This window comes from Phoca vitulina, unplaced genomic scaffold, assembly GCF_004348235.1.
Source record: "Phoca vitulina isolate PV1807 unplaced genomic scaffold, GSC_HSeal_1.0 scaffold2, whole genome shotgun sequence".
Classification (NCBI taxonomy): domain Eukaryota; kingdom Metazoa; phylum Chordata; class Mammalia; order Carnivora; family Phocidae; genus Phoca; species Phoca vitulina.
In genome coordinates this window covers 63534208-63557695 of record NW_022589705.1, presented here as the reverse complement: position 1 = coordinate 63557695, position 23488 = coordinate 63534208, and the positions used below count along the sequence as shown (strand labels likewise).

Genomic DNA, 23488 nt, shown 5'->3' with positions numbered 1-23488 from the left:
GACTCTGTCCTTTCTTTTACCATCTAAGTACATGTGAGGCCCTGCACTGGAGGGAGATAGAATGGGTGGGGACAGGGGCCCCAGTAAAGGCTAGTCTGGACAGCTCTCAAAGCTAGAGCAGAGGCTGCTATAAAGGATTCAGACATGATGCTGCAGTCGGTTGGGTCCTGAATTTAAATGCAGCCCATTGCTCTTTGTCTTGACAAGGTAATAAAAAAATCCTCAGACGGTATATTATGGATGCAAAGGTGCAACACTGGCTCTCTGCTCTCTCCCCACCCCATCTGAGAGAAGGAAGACATGTTTGGGCCTAAAGGAGGCAGACCTCGTTGGGAGGGAAACAGAGCAGAGAGCACATCCTCAGCAGCCCCGGAAGGGCCTGGACCCCTCACGCTCAGTGCTTCTCGATCTTTCATGCTGTGACTCACAGGAAAGATGCTATTTGTTTGCACAGTGAAGGGAGAAGGGAGGGGCTGCTTTCTGCTGGAGGTCACTGGCGCCCGAGCCTGGGCCGCTCCAGCCTTGAGAGGCTGTGCACAGGCTGAGGCATCAGTACCTTGGTGCGGCAGCATCCCACGCACTGGGGGTAGGAATCTCTGTGAGGCACTTGCCCCCTCAGCTGGGAGCACAGAGGATGCTCTGGTCCTCACAGTAGACCTGACGGAAAACTCAGCTGGGAAATTGTATTTGCCCCCCCTGCCCCCTCCCCCCCAAGCTCCAGTGCGTCTTCTGGTTGCTATCTCTCTCAGTGGGTTGAGAATCCTGCAAATCTGATCATGATCCCTCAGTATGACTAGCATGTACTCTCCTCAGTAGGGCACACAAAACAAGGCCCAAACCCTCTGTGCAGCCCCATCTCTGAGCACTCCCTCCCCTCATAATTTTATCTGTTTTTCATTCTTTCTCTCCCAGGTATGCATGTGGCCGATTTGACTGATCTAGGATAAACATTTCCCAGAAGGTAGGGCTCCAGGCTGCCTTGGCTGCAGGCTGCAGGTGGGTCCCCAGTGATCTTTCTAGGGCTGGGCTGAGGTGGCAGGGGCTGCCTGTGACATGCTCTTTCCTGGTGGATGGCTGCAATAGCCAGTGTCAAGCTAAGCTGCACAGGCAGGTTGAAGACCACCCAAGTCAGTTTTGTTAGCATCACATTCACCAAAGCAAGTCATCCACATACATGCAACATCAGTACAGCAAGAAAGAACACTCTGTCCACTGTCACTCCCAGCACTTGAGGATCTAGACATTTCTAGCTCCTGACCCAGCATGATGTGTCATGTCTCTGGGCCTTGGCTTAGAATGTTTGTTAATTGTAATATCTGCACGTCAACTTTTCCATCACATTGTACCTTGGAACACAGGGGCCTCACTTGATACATTTCTGTGTCTCCAGCCACCCAGGATGGGACCTGACACAGAAGGAGTGCTCAGTAACTCCTTGTTAAACAAATGAGTAAATAATTGAATAAATGAATGGCCAGTGTCTGGGTCCTTTGGGTTTCTGTGTGCTCACTTGCCTCTCTATCCTCTCTACCTGGACCCACTGGTCTCTGTGCATGCTTTAACCCTGGACCCACTGGGATATAGCTCAAAGCGTTGGATCTAGGTTCCAATAGATCTAAGACACAACTGAATATGATCAAATACCCTTGACTCATCATCAATACTTATGGTTGCAATTTGAGATCAGAGAATGTCTAATAGGAAAGGACATCAGAGATTCCTTAGTTCAACTGCCCCCTTGAGTGAGTGAAGAATCAATGTCTATTCATCTTTGTTGCCCAGTGCCCAGCAGAGGACCTGCTCTGTAGCAGGGTGCTTGATAAATATTTGTTTTTCCATGAATCCCTCTAACACTTCTATACATAAGAAGATGAAAGCCCAGAGAGGGAAAATGAAGTCCCTGGGTCACACAGGAAGTTTCTGGAAGTCTGGATTCCAGCCTGGCTCTCCTGATTCCCAGGAGGCCAGAACCCAATAGACCTTTTCTAAGGCCTTGTTTCTTGACACAGACTGAAGGTTATAGGAAGTAGGACTTTACTTGTTCCAAATTTGTCTCAGATCATTGACAGATCCAACAGAAATGAGTTCTGATCACTTTAAAGCCACGAAGGCAAAAGACAATTGCTGTGGCAGTGGCAGAGCTGGCTTTGGAGGCTGAGAGACCTGAGTTTGGGAATCAGCAGAAGCCCTTGCTGACTACATGACCTTGCATAAATCCCCTGATTGCTCTGAGCCTCAGTCTCCTCCCCCTGCTTCCTGCACCAAGGGGACCATAATGCCTATCTTTCAGGGTTGTAGTAGAGATCCCTGCTAATGTGTGCATTTACCTAGAACATATTAATCACCGGTGGCCACTCACTTACAATGTCATTGTGTTTCAGACTGTGCTTCCAAGCTGGCCTGCAAGCACTGGCCGTCACCTTTGGAGATGGTTTGCCCTTACAAAGACTCCCAGGCTCGATGCCCTGCCATCCTGATATTTTAATATTCACAGTGCCACCGCTCGCTGTGGAAGAGCCACTGACCATAAAGTTTGACATTTTGAAGATTAAAGTGCTTTGAATTAGTCATGCACATGTGATGTCATTGTTCCTACTTGTCCTGCTCCGGAATCTAAAAATGACTTTCAGCAGAGCCCAGTAACTTTCCCTCAACAATTACTCTCTGGTGCTGAGGTATGCAGGAGTTCAGACCAAGTGAAAACTCTCCATCACTCAGAAGAGACCCAGCCCAGAGGAGAGATGGTATGAGTCAGCATATCTGGAAAGAGGGGTCTGCTCTGCCAGGGCTTAGCGGTGGGCTGCCTCCCTGAGGAGCAGAGCGGGCTGGGGAGGGTTGGGGGGGGATGGGATGGGGCAGGTGAAATCTCCCAGGAGTCTGGCTGAGGGCACAGCAGCAGAGTAGGTGCTGTGGGATGACAGGGCTTGGGTTCAGATTCTGGCTCTGCCCTGCACAAGTTGCGTGACCCCGGGCAAGTTCAATATCTTGAGCCAACATCTTCTTACTTGCAAGACAGGAAGAGTAGATCCTTCATGAGGTTGATGTGAGAATTAAATAAGCTAATAAAGCACTTAGCACAGTGCCTACCACAGGGTAGGCAAGCCGTAGATATTTCCTTCGCTCAAGAGCTTTCCAACTTTCCAAGGCTCAGATATCTCCCCATGCTTTACACTCTGCATTTCCAGAATCCCAGAGACAGCCACTTGCAGATATTATCACTGAAATGCTTAGCCAAAGGGAAGTGAGCTTGGGATTTTCCAGTCTGCCCTCACTGCAAGTGAGTAGGGGCAGACCAGAGTCACAGTTTTCTTGAGAGAACTCAAAGGAAGAATCCCCTTTGCTTTAAAACTAGTCTTCCGGGTTTACAGATGGTGTGGATGACTCTCCATCCAGACAGCAGACTCTCCATCCGAGTAGATTCTCCATCTACTCAGCAGACCTACCAGGATCGCCATGAAGTGATCCCACAGAATTGTAATGTGTGCTAATAGCCACCATCCCTTACTAGGAGCCAGTCAGCGTATTAAGTACTTACATACATTCTCGTTTAACCTCACACAAACCCTGGGGAGTTTGTACCATTATCTCTCTTCTCCAGGTAAGGAGTCTGAGGTCCTGAGCCATGAAGGAACTTGCCCAAAGTTGCATAGGGCTCAGAAATGCCATGTCAGGATTTGATTGCAGGGAATGTGGGCTCCTAACCCCTGAACCACACCAGTTCCAATACCTACAGCCCTGGCCCTTGCCCGAGTCTGGACAGGTTGGCTGTCCTGGCTGCCTCGTAACTGGGTTGAGAGACCCCACATTCCCCAAGGATGGTGTGGAAGATGCAGCCTGTGTTAATGGGGCAGCCAGCTAGACCTCAGCCAGCTGCGGGCTTGGAGCGTGTTTGGGGACTGTGCCCTTGGTTCTCATCAGGCAGCACCACAAGGGGCCTCATGGTGCTGGCGCTGGCGCATATGGAAGGAATGCTTAGAGGCCAGGCGGAGGTCCCTCCTCCCAACATGGGTCCCTGGGTGAGATGTCTCCTTAGGAGCTCAGTGCTGGGAAATGCTTCGTGGTGCTTAATTGTGGCATGGGCCTTTGCTGCAATTAGCACAAATGGTAAATAAAGGAGCAAGCAAATTAAAATAGCTAGCCTGTGAACACGTACATCAGGATGTCATGTGAGGCCTCAGGAGATGGCTCCTTCCTCACCACAAGCCTTCCCCGTAGGAGGCACTGAGAAGAGACACTCCCCTTGACATTCTTACAGCCTCTTGTCCCTAGCTCAGTTCACACGCCCGGATCACACACTTTGTCAAGAAGCCACTCTGTCTACTGTGGGGGAGGCAGAAGAGAGAAACAGTGATCCCTGAAAGACAGTTTCTTCAAGGTGAAGGTCAAGTCCCCACTTTTCTGAAAAGCTCAATAAATGGTATTTGAATCTGAACTGAGGTCTAAGGAGAGGGGAAAGAGGAGGGAGAGAGGGGACAGAGGACTGGAGAAGAAAGGATAGGAAGAACAGAAAGGACCGGCCAGCAATATGGGGCTGCTAGCAGGCTGGAAGGGGGTTGCATTCTGAGGCAGCCACCTGCTCAGCCCCTGCACCTGGCAGAGCACTGAGCACCTGCTTAAGATCCTATGAATGGAGAACGCTGGACTCAGAGGCGGCTTTGGGTACAAAACATTTCCACTGTTTGCCATTGTTTGCCTTAAGAGAGGAAGGGAGCTAAGGGGGAAGAGGGAGAGAGAAAGGAAAAGTGGGAGGGAGGGGAGGAGAGGCCGGAGGGGGAGGAGGTAGGGGAGGGCATACTGGAGATAGGTGCGTCTCTGTGTGTATGTATAGGAGCGTCAAATAGACAAAAAGAGAAATAGTAAGAAAGGGGAATGAGAGACAGGGAAGAAGGGAAAAATGGGTGGGGAGGAGGGATGTCCAAGTGGGAGAGAAATCTGGGGGAAGTGAAGGGGATGTGGCCCCTCCCCGCTCTGCCCCACCAGCTCCCCCCAGAGCTCAGATCCCAGCCCATACAAAGGACTTGGTGGCCTCCTGATCCTCTGAGGGGAGGAAGCTAGACTTTCACAGCCAGCCATGCACCCTGGGGGCCAGGAGAGGGCACTTGAACCTCAGGCAAGAGCAGCAGAGCCGCAGCTGGTGGGCCCGGCCAGGCAGGCGGCAAGAGGTAGAGAGCCAGGAGCAGAGACCAGCCTCTTACTCAGGCTGGGGGGTGACCAGCACCTCTCTGATGGAGCCAGGTCCCTGTGCACATCCCTGTGGACACGGGATGGGCGATGAATTGCTTTGGGTCTGGCTTGGCTGCCTCTACATCAGCCCAGCACCTGCTTCCTGCCTTCCCCCTGCCCTGACCCTATGGCAGATTTCTGTCCCAAAGAGCAACATGCTTCTGGCTTTCCCCCAGATCCCCCCTCCTCCCGCTCACCCAGAATCACCGCTTCTGTGAGTACAGGCAGGCTAATCTTCAAAATCATTCCTTGCACACTATGCCATTTGAGCTACATAGCCATTTGCAAGGTGGGCACTGCAGGGAGAATGGGAAACTGAGGCACAGAGACGGAATGTCAGTGATGTGTCATCACATGAAACAAATAAGAAATCTCTGTATTTTCCAGTTCTTACATTCCATGATGAGAAACCAAGTATCCTGTTTACCGTGACAGGTTTCTTCAATACCAGCATCACCAAAGACCTAGCTTTGTCCCAGACTGAGTCTTGGCCTCAGTCACACATCCTGATGACAGACCAAGCCCTGCCTGATCATGAATGACTTTGTTCGGGTAAAAAGTTTTGCATTGTGCGTATGAGTACAGATAATGGAGTCTGATTCCACGGGGATAGCTGAGAACTCCAAACACTTTTAAGAGGATTGCTGTTTAAGAATCTTAGAAATCCCTTAAGAATCTTAAGAAGCCTTCAAGGGAGGTTCCATCAAACCTCCAGTCTGCACTGATTTCATCTTTTCCTGATGGCCCAGAAATTTATTACTTAGATTTCACCCAATTCATACTTGACTGGTAAGAGTAATAATAAAGCTATCATTTATTGAGTCCCTACCACATTCCAGGTAATCTATTGGGCACCTGAGAATTATTTTTATGTTTCCATCTACTTGGAAGAACCCTATGAGGTAAGTTTCCTAATCATCATTGTTATAAAAGGGCAAAGTGAGGCTCAGAGAGATGAGGTTGCTTGCCCAAGGTCACACAACTAGCAAAGAGCAGAGCCAAGATCTGTACCCAGGTCAGCCTGGCTCTAAAGGCCACGCCCCTTTTTTATCCTATTCCTGAACAAGGGCATCTGTTACATCTCAGCTATTATTAGCTCCTCGGCCAGATGACTGGTTTCTTTAAAGAAAGTGTCCTCTAGTGGGGCAATCAGATTTGGATTTCATATCAAAAGAGACAAATCCAAGCTCCTGGGAGGGCGTTGCTCCACCACCTACGGACTGTGCCACCTGACGGGCCTCCTCCATCGGACCCTCACTTTGCAGACTTCTGGAGTCGGGAACTGGTTGTGGCTTTGGGTAGGCACTCGGGGTCAAGATGCAACTCCCTTGTTTATAAAATACAGATAATAATGCTCATCTCTCTGGGTTGTTGTGGGGGATCAAACAAGATGATGACTCTGAATGTACTTGATATACTGGTAAGTGCTGTCCACTTCCTGATAGTCTACTGGAGGGCTTCGCATTCTGTAGGAGCTCTGTAAATACTGAAAATTTATTTTGCTTTGAACTGAAATCCAAGCATTCTCCGTCTCCTTTTGCTTCTCCACTGCCTCCCTGCAAAATTTGCATAGAATGAGAGCAGGTCCTGACTCTCCTCCCTCCAAGTCCAGTCTTTCATCCTCCCAGGCACGACTCCCACCTCCTGCCTCTTGAGATGCATCAACAAGCCAAGCACGGCCACAACCCCAGCTAAAGGCCCTTGTCTCAGACGGAGTTGGCAGCTGCCTCCTCTTATTGGCAGGACATTTATCATCTTGAGGAAAATATTGATGGATAAGAAACCCCAGACAGGCAGTGTGTCTTGCTGGGCATGTAGCACGCTGCTTGGGAAGTGAGATGTGAGGTCCTGGTTCCAGGGCTTTCCTGAAGAAAGGGAGGGATGGTGGTCCTGTGGAGAAGGGCCCGTGCCCTCAGAGGTTGGACAAAATCCTAGGGATGACTGTGTCCAGTACTTAGTAGATGTTCAATAAATGAGTTAGAGCTAGATTCAATAGGCTGTTTGAATGACATCTGGAGGATGGAGGCCCTTTGTCCAAACTCTTAATTTCACCGATAGGAAAGGGGGATCTGGGAAGGCCAGTGATTTGCTCAAGATCACACAGCAGGTCAGTGGCAGAGACCAGATTAACAAAGCCCATGGATCATGAATCTCACATGGGAACACTGTCCATCACACAACAATGCTACCAGGAAATATCCCCAAACCTCTAGTCAGATGGGGAAGTCTGGGAAGCTGGAACTCTGGGTTCCCCAGGGAATTAAGAAGAAGAGGATCCTCTGACTCACTTACAGAGCCAGTTCCCAGGGAGCACAGCCAGATGAGAAGAGTGGGAATAAGGCAGGGTGGGTGTGGTACTTGGAGGGGTAGGGGGTGACACAGCTCTGGGCTGTACTCTATCCCCAGCTGCCCCAAGCCACCGACCTCCCCATGCACGATGGCACTCTCCCTGAAACCACCAACTGGTTCCCATAGTCCTCTCTAGCCTCATTGCCTCTCACCCCCTACCTCCTACCCCAAGGCTTGGACTTGTCCAAAGGAGGGAAGCAGCTCTCCCAGTGGGCCTGGCACACTCTGCTCTCCCGGCCTACAAGGCCCTTGTGTGGTATCTTCCTCGCTGCACTTACTCCCACCCCCGGCATCCCCAAGGCTGGGTTTGATGCTCGTTCTAGCCACTTCTTGTGTCCCCCTCTGTCTCTGTCACGGCACTCTCCTGCCTGTCTCCCTCACCATACTGGGAACTTCTCTGGGCAGAGGTCATGACCGCTTGAGTCTACATCCCCAGAAACCAGGCCAGGCTCTGGTGCACAGGAGATGCTCAGTGAGTGTGGCCCTGTCATCTTCCACACAGAGGTTCAAAACGAAGCTGCCTCCCACTGGCTCTTGTTCTGACTTCTAGGGTCACATGGAACAGGTCTACTCTCCCTGCTCCATGATGGCTCTTTAGGAATTTGACCAAATCAAGGCCTCCAAATGTCTTCTTTCCAAGGAAAATATCCCCAATTCCTTGACAAGTTCTTCACAGGTCATAGCTTTGGGTAGGGTGACTGACCATCTTGGTTTGCTTAGGACTATCCTGGTTTTAGCAGTGGAAGGCCCCTGTCTCAGGAAACCCCTAGGTCCTAGGCAAACCTGGACAGTTGGCCAACCTAGTTTTGTCTTCCTTTCCCATCTCAGTGCTTCAGAGACCTTGTACCATTTTCTCGATGTACTGCAAAGAGTAGGGGCCAGAAACGACCATGGGACTCCAGGGGTCAGTGACGCAGCAGGACAAAGAAAGGCCAGGACCTCCTTGCTCCTGACCTCTGCTTCTGTTAATACAGCCAGTCAGCATCAATTGCAGCAGGAGGACAGTGTGTGGTGGATGTGGTGGTTGATACATTTGCCTTGTTGACCAATATTGAGCTTAATAGTGTCAATTAAGATGCCTAGACCATTTTACTTCACAGAAAACCTGATTTCCCCAAATCAGTACTTCCAAAACTGCTTTCGTTTTATTTTATACTAAAGGCAGAAATTATTTAATACCTTCGTTCTTAATATTGCCTAAGCCCTCCAAGTATTCCAGGCATTCAGCCATTCAACAATTATTTATTAAACACCTACAATGTGGCACACGGTTCCTCTCTTTGTCCTTCGAGTTGGTCAAATTTAGGCCCGACTCTGCAATGGGTTTGAACTGATCTTGGATAAAGTTCTTCCACGCTAGGGGCTCTCCCCACATTCATAAAACAAGAGGATGGGAACACAAGTAAGTGTGCACATAAGTGTGCAAATGACCATGAATATAAACAAACAGGTTCGAGTTACTTAAGAACTAGCCAGGATTTTTTCTGACCAGTCAGCTAACAGCCATAATCCTGAAACAGTATCAACTCTTTTTATCATCAACTTGGTTTCCATGGAGCCCTCACAGTGCTGCTGGTGAAGGCTGACAGTTACACCATAAAGAAACTTTACAACTTTGTAATTTGTAGCTCTCTGCTGTCAGTAATATTAACAGCATTTCGAATTATGGCTATAAACTTGACAACAGCAGATAAAACCCTTAGAAACCTCATTTGTGGGGATGAGGGAGGCTGGGGGAAGGTAATGACATTTTGGTTTTCTAGGCCTGGAGCGGAGTCATGCTTTGATGTGGAGGTAGGAGGCTACAGGGCCCAGGCAGGACTCGCAAAGGGCAAGGCAGCTCAGTTTGGGCACCATAGAGGGAGGGTCTGCGTGGCATTTGGGTGATCAGGGATTACGGTTGAGTCAAGGCCAGGGGTGAGGGTTACAGAGAGCGGGGCTAGCAGAGGGACAGGGCTGGCTGGTAGGTCCCAATCTCTGTCTCTGTGGGGTTCAGGAAAGGGCTTTTGTCCTACAGGAAATGGAGGGAATCTGGGTCAACTGCAGAGCAGGGAGGAAAGGAAGACAGCCTACCAGGCAGGATTGAGAGAATAACCCTGGGCATGCTATTTGACTTTTCTGGGCTTTAGTTTCCCTAGTGTAAAATGGAGGTGCTTATTTCAAAGGCCAAAAATCAAATGACTCTTTCTGTGTCTGCCTATCTATCCATCTATTGATTTATATTGATCTATCTATCCATCCATCCAGCCAGCTAATGATTTAGAAAACATATAATTTCATCTTCTAACCTAAAGATAGGAAAATTGGAACCCAGAAGGGGGAACAGATCTTCCCAAACCAACATGGTAAATTAGAGGCAAGCCAGTCCTCCAGTGCAGGGATCCTGACCCGTCTCACAAAGCATATCTCAATGTTATTATTTTTACCATTACTACCGCTACTATTAGTCATTCATTCATTCAGCCGGTCATTCAGTAAGCGCTCATGTTTAAAGATCAAATTCTAGTCCACATCTGCATGGAGAAGAAAAAGAAAGCCACAGCTTCCGTCCAGTTTAGTCTTCTGTTCCCAAAGCCCTCTGACTGAAGCATTTTTTGCTTATGAATTTTAACAAAGGCTTGACCCTGAGCATGACAATCAGGAACTGAGAAGTACCTAGGTATTTGTACATGCCAACCAGCAGGTCAGACCAGATGGCTTCTTACTCTTCTGCCTAAAAAAATGAAGCCTCCTTATCAAGAAAGAAAATATAGGCAGTATCTGCCTCCCTCACCACACCTCCCCCAACAGCCCCGATAGACACATATACATATTCTGATAATTCCTCTGAGCAATACAGATCATATCACCCATTGTCCTATTAGTGAGCCAGCTAGCAGATGCTGGTGAGGTCAGCTTCCATTCCTTCCTTCCTTCCCTTCCTTCCCTTCCTTCCTTCCCTTCCTTCCCTTCCTTCCTTCCTTCCCTTCCTTCCTTTTCTTCCTTCCTTTCTCTCTCTTTCTTTCTTTCTCTTTCTTTCTTTCTTTCACTGGCATTCACTGAGGTTCTACCTAGTATCATGCTTTAGCCAGAGAGATAAAGTGATTTAACTAAGGTCACACAGTTTTATGAGGGAGGGAAGGGGCAAAGGGCCATACTGGAATGGGGATCTCAGTTCAGCATTCTTTTCACCAACTCATCAAGAGAAACCCACCTTGACCGTGCACGCCAAGAAAATCATTCCCTTCATTATGACTCTACAGTACCTTGTAGAAAAATCTACTATGACTGTTCCCAAAGCCCAGACCTCTCTCCAGAACTTCAGGCTCATACATCCATCTGCCTACTAAACTTCTCCACTTGTATGTCACACAAGCCCCCTACACTCGATTCATCCCAGAGCTCAGAATATCCCCTCCCCAATCCTTTTCTCCAATTTCAGTGACGGCCCCACCATCCACCACGTTGTTCAAATCAAGAAAATTTGGTATCTTCCTTGACTTCATCCTTTACCCCCACACCCAAGTAATCACCAAAAATACTCAATCCTACCTGTTAGATATGGAAACATGGTGTTAAAATGGAACTGTCCTCCTCTTGGTTTTAGCCAAGATCCCAAGTCTATAGCTACTACGTTTCAAAGTGAGGTATGAAACCACCAGGCAGAACTTGCAAAGGGAAACCAGAAAGCCAGTTTTGCAACCTGTAGCTCCCCTTCTGACAAGAGGGCTATTGGAGGGGTACAGTGACCCAGAGGGGTGAACCACCAGATCACCAGGGACTGAGGAAGAACCATAAACAACTGGCCTGAGCAGATGGACTTGCGATACCAATGGCACTCCAGGGCCAGGCAAGGTATGGCTTGCTCATGCCATCTCCAGAAAGTACAAGTCACCCAAGACCTTTCCTGCTCCTTTCCTCCCCTCCCTCATCCTGCTCAACCTTGGAGGGCTGACCATCTGGGGTTAACCAGATGGGGGCGAGGGCTGTAAGACAAGCTGAGCAAACACAAGTCACCTTGAGCTTGTTTGAGACAAGCCTGAGCTAGAGGATGGGGTGGTTTTTACTTTGAAGAGCTGTGATGGCTTTTACGGGACCAGAGGTAGTCATTGCTGAACTGAGATGCTTTTGTGACCAGAGTTAATTAGAAACCTTTTAATTTCCTGAGAGTTATTAGAAAGTCATGGGGCCTGCCAGAGCTTTTATATGTCTAGATTGAGATCTATAATCTATCTCCATCTATTTGTAGGGTCAGTGCGGGGGGGCAAAAAATACTTTCTCATCACACCCTGTGGGCACTGCTTGTTCAATGTACCTGTTACATAGTTCCCAAATCTTACCTAGGCTCTGCCTAGGTTTCTCTCATCACCTGCTGCTTCTGGCACAGCCCCAACTACCCTCCAATACTTTGGACACACACATCCTCTCTCTGGCATCGGGGTTCTCCCCTGTACATCTACCTCTGCCAGGAATGCTGCCCCACCCCCCTCCTGCCTGCACACCTTTTGCCCTCGAGGTCTGAGCCTTAGTTTCTCTTCCTCCAGGAAATCTTTCTCCCCTCTGCTTCCCTTACACTCCTGCAGGGTTACGTGACTCCCATATGCTTCCCTGACCAGCAGAACTCCCCTCTGCCCGAGCGTTTACACTCTGATGCTGCTGTCTCTATCTTTCTCCCTCCTTCCAAACTATCTTCTCCTTGAATGCAGGGCCCATGCCTTATCCATCTATTTCTAGTGTCTAATCAGTTGTGTTTGATGGGCAAGTAAATAAATGATATCTTGAATGTCTGATGCATATTTCAGAGGACCCAGTGCAAGACACATAGTAGGCTCTGAATTTAGGCCAAGCCAGTTAACTGAATTCTAAATTTCTGCATCTTCTCTGGGCCACACCAGCCATGCTCTTCTCCCAGGGCCAGCATTTTCTGATTTCAAGGTGCCCACAGCTATGAGCCTATGTGGAAACGAGTTTGCTCAGGACCCAAGTCTGTTCCCAGTATTTTTCTCATCCATTATGTCAAAGGGCTATTTCCTGTAGCTTGTAACCAGACCATAAACAAAGACTAGAGAAGCTTTAGGTTATTTTATGATTCCAGTTTAGCCTTTCTCTCTCTCTCTTTCTCTTCTTCTTTTTCTTTTTTTTAATCGTTGGAACAGAGTATATTTATTACTTGGCAGGCCAGTAAATTGTAAATAGGGTTTGTTGAAGAATGGTCCAAAATTCTCCAGAATTTATCATTTCACAACAACAGAAACAACAAACCACAGGGAGGAAAGGCGAGGGAACTGATATTTAATGGCACTGAGTGTGTGCCCAGTGATTTATCTGCATTCTTCCATTTAGCCCTCAAAACAACTCTGTGAGGCAAATAATTGTTATCCTCACTTTACAGATGAAGAAACTAGGTTCAGAGTGGTTAAATAACTGGTTTAAGGCCCTTAGCTAGAATGATGCAAAGCAGAACTGATGCGCAGGACTCCTACATCAGACACATGGACGGAGACCATCAGCCAGGGCAGAAGCCTCTGAGGATGTCTCCCTTTTAGATTCTGTTAAAAGTCACGAGTCTTCCTTCCAGAAAATGAACTGTGCATCTTTACTCACAGTTTTGTATAAACTGTAGACAGTTCATAGGCTCCTCTTGAAGCCCATCCAGAAGCCCCTCAGTTAAGAGCCCCTTAAATAAAAGAATGAAAGTAGCTATGGGCTTAGCTTGATCAGCTGTCTAAGACACCTTTGTATTGATTTTCCCTATTAGACTGAACACTTACGCTCACGGGATCACTCCATCTTCAGACTCACCAAACAACAGAATTGTGGATTCTTGAATTTATAAATTCATCTAAGCATGGGATTAAAAATTTTAGAATTCAGAATCAGAAAAAATCTTAGAATATCAGAGCCATACGGGACCACAGTAGAGATCAAGTCCACCCATGATGTCATTCTACGGCTCTGACAGGTTGAAGTATCAGACACCGCGGCTAAGAAAAAGCAGGGCTTGCTCAGGGTTCCCCTAGTGATGGTGGTAGAGTCAGCATTCAAACCCCGGGTGCTGGCTTCTGAGCCAGATGATCAGGTTAAAGGCTCACCCAGTAAGAGGAGAGCTATGCAGTCCTTATGGGGGTGAGAAAAGTCGGGGCAGAAGGAACATCTGTTGAGCACATATCATGTGCCAGGCAGTGCCTGTGGATTGGAGATACACGGCATCATTTCACTCTCGCAAGAACCTTGCAGACTGTTATCACTATTTTTATCTTACAAATGGGGAAATAAGTGCAGAGTGGTGAGATAAGCAGCCCAAGGTCACACAGTCAGGGAAGCATCAGTGACTGTGTCCGTTGTTGCATTTCCCTGATGGAGTGGAGAAGGAAAGTTGGAGAACAAGCCCCCGATAATGTTTAGTTGGTGCTTTTCCAGGGAGAAAAATTCAACTGACAGATACATATGTTCTGGTGGGCGGAGAGGTGGATGCTACTGTGGGCCCAGGTGCAATATCCCTCAGGATTCCCTCCTTCCCGAGCCCTTCACTGGCCTTACTCTCACCCAGTGTGCCCTGGATAACTAACGTGTCCTCCGCGTACCCCAACGTGAGAAGGGCTGCTCTGGGGGGCAGATGTGAAAACCCCACCATGGGAACTACACACCCCCACTCCGAGAGCCAGTTGGTGCTGTGAGGCCAAGGCCCTCCGTTGTGACTCTACCAAGACCCTTTGTCCCATGAACCCTACCAACAGGGCCATGGCCTCTTGTTCTAACAGCCCCTTCTTCACAAAAATGTAGGTCCTCATTCATGGTCACATACACCTTTTGGATGTTTTAACCGACAGTCACTTACTATTGAAAGCTGATGGTGCCGACTCACATACATTATTTCATTTTAACTCCTTGCAACTCAGTGAGGTTTAGTGCTATGTCCTCCCATTACAGATGAGGCCACTGAGGTCCACTCAGATGACGAAACTTGCCCAAGGTGACACATCTAGCAAGTGGCTGAGCCAGGATTCAAACCCAGATTTGTTTCAGTTGAAAGTCTGCTCTTTGCTCAATGCCCCATTTTTCATGACTGTCTCTATTTAATTCCCATAGCAGGGATTAGGAGAGCAAAGGTTCATGGTCCCTCTACGAAGGGGACGGGCTCACCTTGTGGAGGGTACAGGACTTGCTGAAGGGCGCTCTCTGGGATGATGCTGGTGCTGTCATCACAGACCAGGTCTGGAGTCTTCCTCCCAGACCATACTGCCATCTCCATCAGACCATGTAATTTCTCTCTGTAATTGGGACGCAGAGCCAGCAGCCAACAAAGATCAAAATCTGTCTGCCTCAAGTCTCCCTCTATTATGAGAGGAAACATGCATTTCAAACAAGAACAAGGTTAAGTCACTGTCATGTGGTGAACGGGCCTGGCCTCCCTGGTGCAAGTCCTGGTTCCTCCTCTTCTCTCCAGGTGATGGAACAAGGCAGGGCAGCTCTGACGGCATTCTGGTCTGCTCAGCTTGTGCGCCGCGTGCACCACCTCACTGTCCACTCTGGACTCCTTCCCATCACTAGCTCCTGCTCCCCACTGACACCCCATCCCATCACTTACCAAATCCACATGTATGGAGTTCCCTGTTCTATAGACTCCCCAGCAGCCCCCAGGTTTAGGCCTGACTCATCTCCCCCTGGATCATCAGAACAGCCTCCTATGAGTGTCCTTGCCCACAGTCTTGCCCCCTCTAATCTGTCCTTCCCACTGTGGCCAGAGAGGCTTTCTACCACCGTGTGAAACCCTTCTATTGCTCTCCATTGCCTTCATGTTCAAGTTCAAATTCCTCACAGCCTGCCACTTCAATGTCATCTCCTGCATCCAAAGTCCTTCAGCCATTCAGGACCACTTCCTACCTCCTGTACACCTTCTTTCCTCCCCTCTGTCTTCCATGTCCTTCCTCCCCTCTGTCTGCCATGTCTTCCCTCCAGTAATCCACCCCAACCCAATCTGGCTAATTTCTACTCAATCTTAAAAACTCAGCTTAGATGTCACTTCCACTGGGAAGCCTTCCTTGACCTCCCAAAATTGTGCTTGAGTCTCCTCTTACCCTCCATACGAAGACATTTTTGTCTTTAGCATGTTCACTGCTACAAGCACCGAGCCTAGAACTTACCCTGGCTTATGGCAGACAGTCATACGGATTTGTCACAGGGAAGTTTCCCATGATGCTCTGGAACTCCTCTACTACAGAACTTACCATACCTATTAGAATTGCCTCTTTCCTTTTCTGTCTCCCCAAGTAGACCGAGAGCTCTGTGAGTCGGGACCATGGCTTTTTGTTGAGTATTTTACCCTGGGTGCCTTGTAGGATTCCTGGCATGTATTGACAGTGTGTTTATTTTGATGAATGTGGACTGGGAGTTGAGGAGGAAATCTGGGCCTAGGCCAAGGGAGGGGCATTCTACGAAGAAACGCATTTACTTCCAACACAAAAGTGGGTGAGGTGCTAAGAAAGCACCTCTGACATCAGATACCAACCACGGACTAAGTGCAGGTCTCCTCTGGAGGGACCTATGGCCCTATGTGAATAAACATGTGGGATCCCCTCTGGTGTGCATGCTCAAATGCTTCTTCCAGGCAACTCCCTCAACATTAGGGGAGGGCAAAGCAGGTGCAGTGTGGAGTGCCACCCATCGGTATATGCAGGTCCCAGAGAAGTCATGGCCACGCATCAAGTGTCGGGGACGGGGGAGGGACAGTGTGGCACATAGAGGTGGCCAGGGTCCTCTGCCTCACAGCAGAGCCTACTCCCTTGGCCTTGCTAGGCCAAGTAGTTATTAAAGCAGATTTCAAGATGACTGTCTCAGGCTTGGTGACTGGAGGGAGGGGGACTCTCAGATCTTATCACGATCTCTTCAATGTTCTGCTGGATCTGGAACACTGCTCTAATGCCTGGTCTACCTACTGCTCACCCTTCTGTTGGGGGCCATCACCCTGCCTCCAGGTACTCAGCAAAGTAACTGGACCCCCAGAACCACCAGGCTGCAACTGACTGGGTGGACTAGTCTGGAGTCATGCCCCCACCAGAAGGGAGGTTTTCCTGTACAGAGCATGGCAGGAATTCCAGAAACACTTACCAAGGTTGAAAAAGGCTAAAAGGAACACTTCTACTTCTGGGGAGAGAGAGTATATATATATATATATATATATATATATATATATATAGAGAGAGAGAGAGAGAGAGAGAGAGAGAGAGAGAGAGAGTTAATATCATCCATTTCCTTTCTCCTCCATCAACTATAATTCTTTCTCTAAGAAAACTCAGTGTTAGGAGAGGAGAAATGGGTCAGTCCAAAACCAAAAGGATAAAGGAACACAAAAACTGTCACAATCTGTCACAATCCTTATGCAATGACCTTGATATTAAAATCAACACCCAGGAAACTAGAATGACTAAATAATCCCTAGAAAGTCAAGCAAGCTAGAAAGTAACCTCCAATTTCATTATAACAAGTGTGGGAGATTTTGGAGAAATTTTATGACGAAGTTAAGAGGAAAAGCAATTTGGTGAAGGAAATGCCAAAGCAGAGAGAAAGATGTACAGAGGATGGGAAGGAAGCCAGGGCAGACAGAGAGGATGCACGGGGAGAGAAAGAGAGGAGAGGAGGATGGAGAGAAGAGAGAAACCAGGAGGGAGGGGACATAAAAACACAGAAGATAGAGCTAGAGGGAGAGAAGACAAGGGGAGAAAAATGGGTACAAGGAAAACTGGTGAGCAGAGAAGAGAAAGAAGACAAGAGTATAAAAAGATGGGAGGTGAAAAGAGAAGATATAGTTTTACATGTTCAGGGTTAGAAGGAGGAGTCAAGACCACCAGGTCTTCCTCAGCAACCCGAGGGATGGTCCTCCAGCCTGTGTGCTTACATACCTTAGATGGCAGAAGACTCACTCCCTCATGAGGGCGTGGAGGGGAGACAGAGATGGGAGTAGCATAAGGCCATAGCAGAGGCAGCTGGGAAGGGGGGTGTCCATTACAAGGGCAAGGGCCAAACAGGACAATCCAAAGGTGCCACAAGCAGAACAGCCTCCATTCTCACCCCAGAGTGTCAGCCCTCACCGAGCTGGAGACCAGATTCCTGATCTGCCCATTAAATCTTGCCAGACCTGGATACTCCCCGCAGGATGCAGGCTGGCCCAGGGCTGGGGGGACTCGCAAGGATACAGGCTTCCTCAGTGTAGGGCACAGCGGCTGTGGTACCCCCGACGATGTAGCTGTAGAAGGAGACCTCCAGGGTGTAGCAATAGGAAGTGTGGTCCAGTAGCCCACCGAGGAAGCGACGTCCGGTTCCTGCTTTCACAGCATCCCGGTTAAAGGATGTGCTGGACTGGGAAAGACAAAACAGCGAGGAGAGAATTAGGGCTGGGCACCTGCTGGCTATCAGAGCTTGAGGAAATCTTACAACATATCTGGGCCTCAGCTTCCTCATCTGAAAAGTGGGATGTTAGTCACACATCACAGGATTATTGTGGGGACTGATGAAATAAACAGAATTAGAAGAAAGCATCCAAATTTGGATAGTAACAGCCATTTAACAAATATTTGTGGGAATCTGAATGGGGACAGATAGAGCAAGGAAAGTAGAGAACAAGGAGCAATGATACTATGATGATAATAAAAATGAAAATTTGGGCAGGGCTTTCAACTTTATAATGTTGTTTCCCACATGGCATCTCATTTATGCTTCAGAATAACCCCTTGACGAAGGTGTTGCAGCTCTGCCCCTCTGGGTGAGACAACGAGGCTCACAGAGATGGAGCAAGCAAGTGATAGAGCAGATTTGAACCAAGGATTGAGTGACTCCAGACACCCCGACACTCCTTCACAATGCTCTCTCTCCATGAGGGGCAGCTTAACTCCAGCCCAACATCACCAGGGGGTAGGGATCATGGCTATTTCTCCACTAGGGTGTTGGCCTCACCCATCGTGGTGGACAGAGAGAGGACAGAAAAAGCAGGTTGGCATCTCAAGGCCTCCGTTCAAAAATATGTGAGAGGTTACGCAACTTGCCTTTTTTGGTTTAGCCTCAGTTTCCTCATCTGTAAAGTGGAGATGATAATAACATCTCTTTCATGGAATTGTGAGGGTGACTCATCTGTGGTTAAAGGGGGCATTCTGTGCTAACCTGTGAAGATCAAAGTAAATAAAGAGACTGTGGTTTTAATAAGAGAATGTGTGTCTTGTGAAGCAGGGTATAAGAGAAGAAGGAAAAGAGGGAGAAAGACAATAGCAAAACAAGGCAGGTATTTAGAGACACATTTAAAGGAAGAGAAATTGTGTGTGTGTGTGTGTGTGTGAATTCTGAGATAAAGAAAGGGGTCAGAAAATTAGAATGTCACATCTTGAAGTCCATGCAGTGAAATCATTTTAGAGTCGGGTACTGAGGATCAGAGAAGAGGGGAGACAGAGACTGGATGAGGACAGATGACCTCGACCCTAGCCTTGAGCTCTTAAGGTGGCTGCAGTACAGGAACATCAATAGGCAAGGCCAGAAATAAAGCTCCTAGACTGAGCCCCTTTTGTTTGCCCCAGGAACCTCACCCCTGTGAGGGTCTCTGAGGCCTGTGGCCCAGCGTCTTGGGGAGTGTGGACCAGGAGACCACAGTCTGCTCTGAAACTGCAGTGGTTTCAAAAAGCCTGGGGCTGGCCATCCCGTAGATTCCTACAGAAACAAGCGTGGCTGTTTCTACCCCAGAGATGCAAATGGGGAGCCACCTGCTTTGATTCTGCGACCAAATGCTGAGTGACTTCGCTGTACATACTAAACTTCTCTGGGCCATACGTGTCTCTTGGGTGAACAAGGAGGAGACTGAGCCAGTTCCTTTCCTGGCCTGGCATTCAAAACTTCTGGGATTCAAAGTGCATCTTACTTCATGGAGAAATTCATCATCTCCTCTAATGTCCAGGCCTGGAGCAATGGGCAGGGAAGTTTTCAGCTCATCAACTTCAGAAATTGCTATGACCTTTGATGGGACTCTCCCCCTCTGGCCACATGGAAATAACAGGCCTCAGAGATTTAGTATCAAAACAAAGGAAAATGTGCAAAAACTCTCTCCCATGTCCCCACACCACATGCTTATTCTCCTCCTTATCTTCTCTCCTTGCCCTTTTCCAGTATTGGTTTTTGCTGCAAATTATTCTCACTGCTGAGTCTTCCTCAGCATGGGGTGGGTAGTAACAACCAGTCTCTGGGGTCTGCTGAGGTCTTCACTGTCTGCAGACTCCTCTTCCACCTATTACTGCCTTTGTCCCCCCAGGAAGCTATGATGCGTGCAAGGCAGAACATGATCACCCACAAATTACTGACAAAGAAATCGAGACCCAGCAACGGTCACGGAGAGAGAGCATGGTGGGCACACGACCCTCTTCAGCAAGGGGTGAGGCTCCTACTAAAAGAGCTGGATGAGGAGAAAGCGGACCCCAGACCCTGGGGCCGGGGCCAGCATGTGGTGGGTGCTTGGTGTGTCCCTTCTCTTGCTAATGCTGGGGTCACATCAACTGAACAAATCCCAGCTCCTGAGAAAGACCAGGTGCTGTCTTTTCCAAGATTCTCCCCCCTGACTGGCGAGGAGCTGCTTGAGGACATGGGCATAGCTTGTTCACCTCTATCTTTATCACCCACACAGAGCTTGGCATGGAGCTGGCGTTCTGAGAATGTTAAACCGACTGAGCTGAGTGAAGAGGAAAGGGAGGGAGCTGGGTGGGGGCTGCTGAGAGAGAACTCTTGACCTACGTAGGAGAAATCCTCAGCATTCTGGCAGAGGAGCTTGGGGAAAATGGCCTGCCTCTGGAATCGTTCCTCATCTTCAAAGATGTTGCCGTACATGAAGCCATTCATCATGGTGGAGTGGGCGTGGATGTCAATATAAAACTCCAGGCTTGTTTTCTGTTGAGAGAAAGGATGACAAATTAGAAGTCTGGGGTCACAGAGCTTGCCTTAAAGGACCAGACGTTAAACGTGGCGTGCACGCTTCCTTCCGAGCTGTGCCTATGTGGCAGTGGATTTAGCATTCATCTGCAGTGCAATTGGAGGGGGTGAGACTTGTGAACCTCAATTTCCCCTCACTTTTAACACCATCTGCCCTCGGGGTCTGAGAGCACTACCTTTGGCAGCCCTCTTCAGAGTTCTGAAGAGCTGAGGGTTTTGTTGACTTAAGTCGGATGTTGCTTACCCAGAACAGCTGATACATTCATGACTAAAGGCACTAGCAGACTCTGTTTTTCTGATTAATGAGAAATACCTTCAGGTAACACAATTGTATTTATATTGGACCTGCTTGTGGTTTGGGTCCGACTGGGCCATTTCTAGCTGAGGCAGCCTAGGGGCGATCGCGGCCCTACAAAGAGTCTCAGCTTTTGTATTTGACAAATGGGTTATTTTCATTCCAACCTCAGAGAGTTATAGTGGGAACCAAGCACTGCAATGATAATTACTATCATTTACTGAATATTTGAATGCATGCCAAGCACAATTCTGAGAGTTTTACATGTGACATATTAATTCTTTTATTTAACCTCATTTCATGTTGCCACACCTGCTCCCCAATAATATATAAATCGGGCATGGAAAAAATAGTACACATTATACCTTGTACTCTGTAAAGATGATTTTGCCCAGTCTTTCTCTGCTCTCTACTTACACATATTTGAGGCATTCCCTACCCTGATATGGTATTATTTGCAAATATTCCCACCCATCTACGAGTTCCCTGAAGGTAGGGAGATGTCTGTAAAGAGTCCAGTGGCTGGACATGAAGGGCGCTCAGGAGCTGCACGCAGAATGACTGGACCAATGACCTCAGAGAGACTGTCCAGACACCAGAATGTACTGGCAGGAATCAGGGAAGTTTTTGGCCCATAGATCTTCAATGTCCCTTAAATCTGACCTTCTCTTCCTATATATCAGCCCAATGTATACCTCACAATCCTTTCTGAGAGTAACAGAGGCTCCAAGTGTGAGAGAAACTTGTCTAGCTTGGCATAACTGAGACTGAAACCCAGGTCACCTGACCCCTGGCACAGTTAACTTCTCACCATCAACGGGTCAACTCTAGAAATGGCCAAGGCAAAACCTGGCCACCTTTCCATCCCCTTTCTAGCATGTGTTCCTGGGAAAGAAAGAAAGTCTGTGCTTGGAATGATTCTTCCTCCTTGGGACACTTTCAAATGAAGTTAAAACCAAATGAAAACTGTGTTCCTTCTAGAATGTGGGTCTGATGACTGTCATTTCATTTGCCTCTGAGTTGGAGTGAAAAATTATGTCTTGCCGAGCTCCCAACTCTCTGGGTAGCATAAGCTGTCTTTGGAGAGACACAAGATGCAGTGTGCTGTGTGATATTAAACTCATCATTTTCAGCTTTGGAGGTGGAATACACAATGATTCAACAGGAGCCCTATAAAAGTCATCTTCGCAATTTTATTTTCTTCAATTGTCTGTCTTTTCCTCGGAGCGTTTGATGAGCTGCTGAGGAGAGGAGGAGGCAGAGAGATGACTTAAGAAATGTGTAAGGAAAAGCTGCAGTTTCTATCTCTGGACATGGGCTGGAGAGGGCCTTGGAAGTCAGCTGCTCTGACCTCGTCGGGCTCAGCCTGGCCCTGTGCTGGGAAAGGGGGGGCGCTGCTTGCTGATTTGCTGATTCTTCTGATAACACATTCTGAAGTGGCTTCCGCTGCCCTATCCTGACACCTGGCACCTAACATGATTTCACTTTAAATAACCAGCAAATTATATTGATTGATTTATATGGTTCAAAAGTCAAAAAGATATGAAAGGATATATAGGGAGAAACCTCTCTATCACCCCTGCGAATCTCCAGGCACCTGGTTTCACTCCCCAGAGGCAACTCATGTTACCAGGTTCTCCTGCATCCTTCCAGAGATACTTTAACACAAACGAGTAAATATCCATCCCCCACCCAACCCCGCCGTCCCCAGGAGACACAAATGGGGGCACACGGAACACACTATTCAAATCTGCTTTTTTTCTCCTAACATGTCTTGGAGGTAATTTTTTCTCAGTGCATAAACAGTTACTTCATTCTTTTTAATAGCCATATATAAACTATTCAGCCAGTCTCCTATTGGCAGACATTTAAGTGATTTCCAACCTTTTCCTGTTACCAACAATGTCTTAGTGATTGACTCTGAATATATGCATTTCACACATATATAATTATACATAGGATAAATTTTAAGAAGCAGAATTTCTGGGTCCCCTGTGCATTTGCAATTCGATCAATACTCACAGACTGACCTCTTCAGAAAGACCACTTTATATTCCTAGCAAAATATTACAATGTCTCTTTTGCAATTAACTTGACAACACCGGTGCAATGAAACTTTTTGATATTTGCCAATTTGGTGGGAGGGTGAAAAAGGATATCTAAGATTAGTTTTTTGTTTTGTTTTGCTTTTTGTTTTTTTTTAAGTAGGCTCCACACCCAGTATGGAGCCCAATGTGGGGCTTGAACTCACGGTCCTGAGATCAAGACCTGAGCTGAGATCAAGAGTCAGATGCTTAGCCAACTGAGCTACCCAGGCACCCCTAAGATTAGTTTTAATCTGAATTTCTCTTAGTATAATTCTCTTTTATTACTTGGTTAAGTTTAGGCTTTTCATACATTTAAGAACTATTTGCATTTTGTTTTCTACGAATTGTCTGTTAATTTCATCTGCCCATTTTGAAAGCTGGAGTGTTAGTCTTTATGTGTAGTACAAAAATATTTTTGCTCAGCTTGTCATTGTTTTTTGACTTCTACTAGTACTTTTTTCCATCCAGAAATTTCTAAATGCTAATTTTTTTTAATTTAATTTTTTATTGTTATGTTAATCCCCATACATTACATCATTAGTTTTAGATATAGTGTTCCATGATTCATTGTTTGTGCATAACACCCAGTGCTCCATGC

General features: G+C 47.6%; 1 protein-coding gene across 5 annotated transcripts in view; it reads right to left on the bottom strand.

Moving 5' to 3' along the window:
• Window positions 1-23488, bottom strand: part of LOC116647850 (BEN domain-containing protein 5) — a 1423949-nt gene that overhangs the window by 31153 nt on the left and 1369308 nt on the right. For all 5 annotated transcript variants that reach the window (XM_032429423.1, XM_032429457.1, XM_032429433.1 and 2 more), the window contains 2 exons: window positions 20314-20466; window positions 17745-17907 (listed from right to left, as the gene is read on the bottom strand). In XM_032429423.1, coding sequence (XP_032285314.1) covers window positions 17745-17907; window positions 20314-20466 — 316 coding nt within the window. The remainder of the gene's footprint in view (window positions 1-17744; window positions 17908-20313; window positions 20467-23488) is intronic.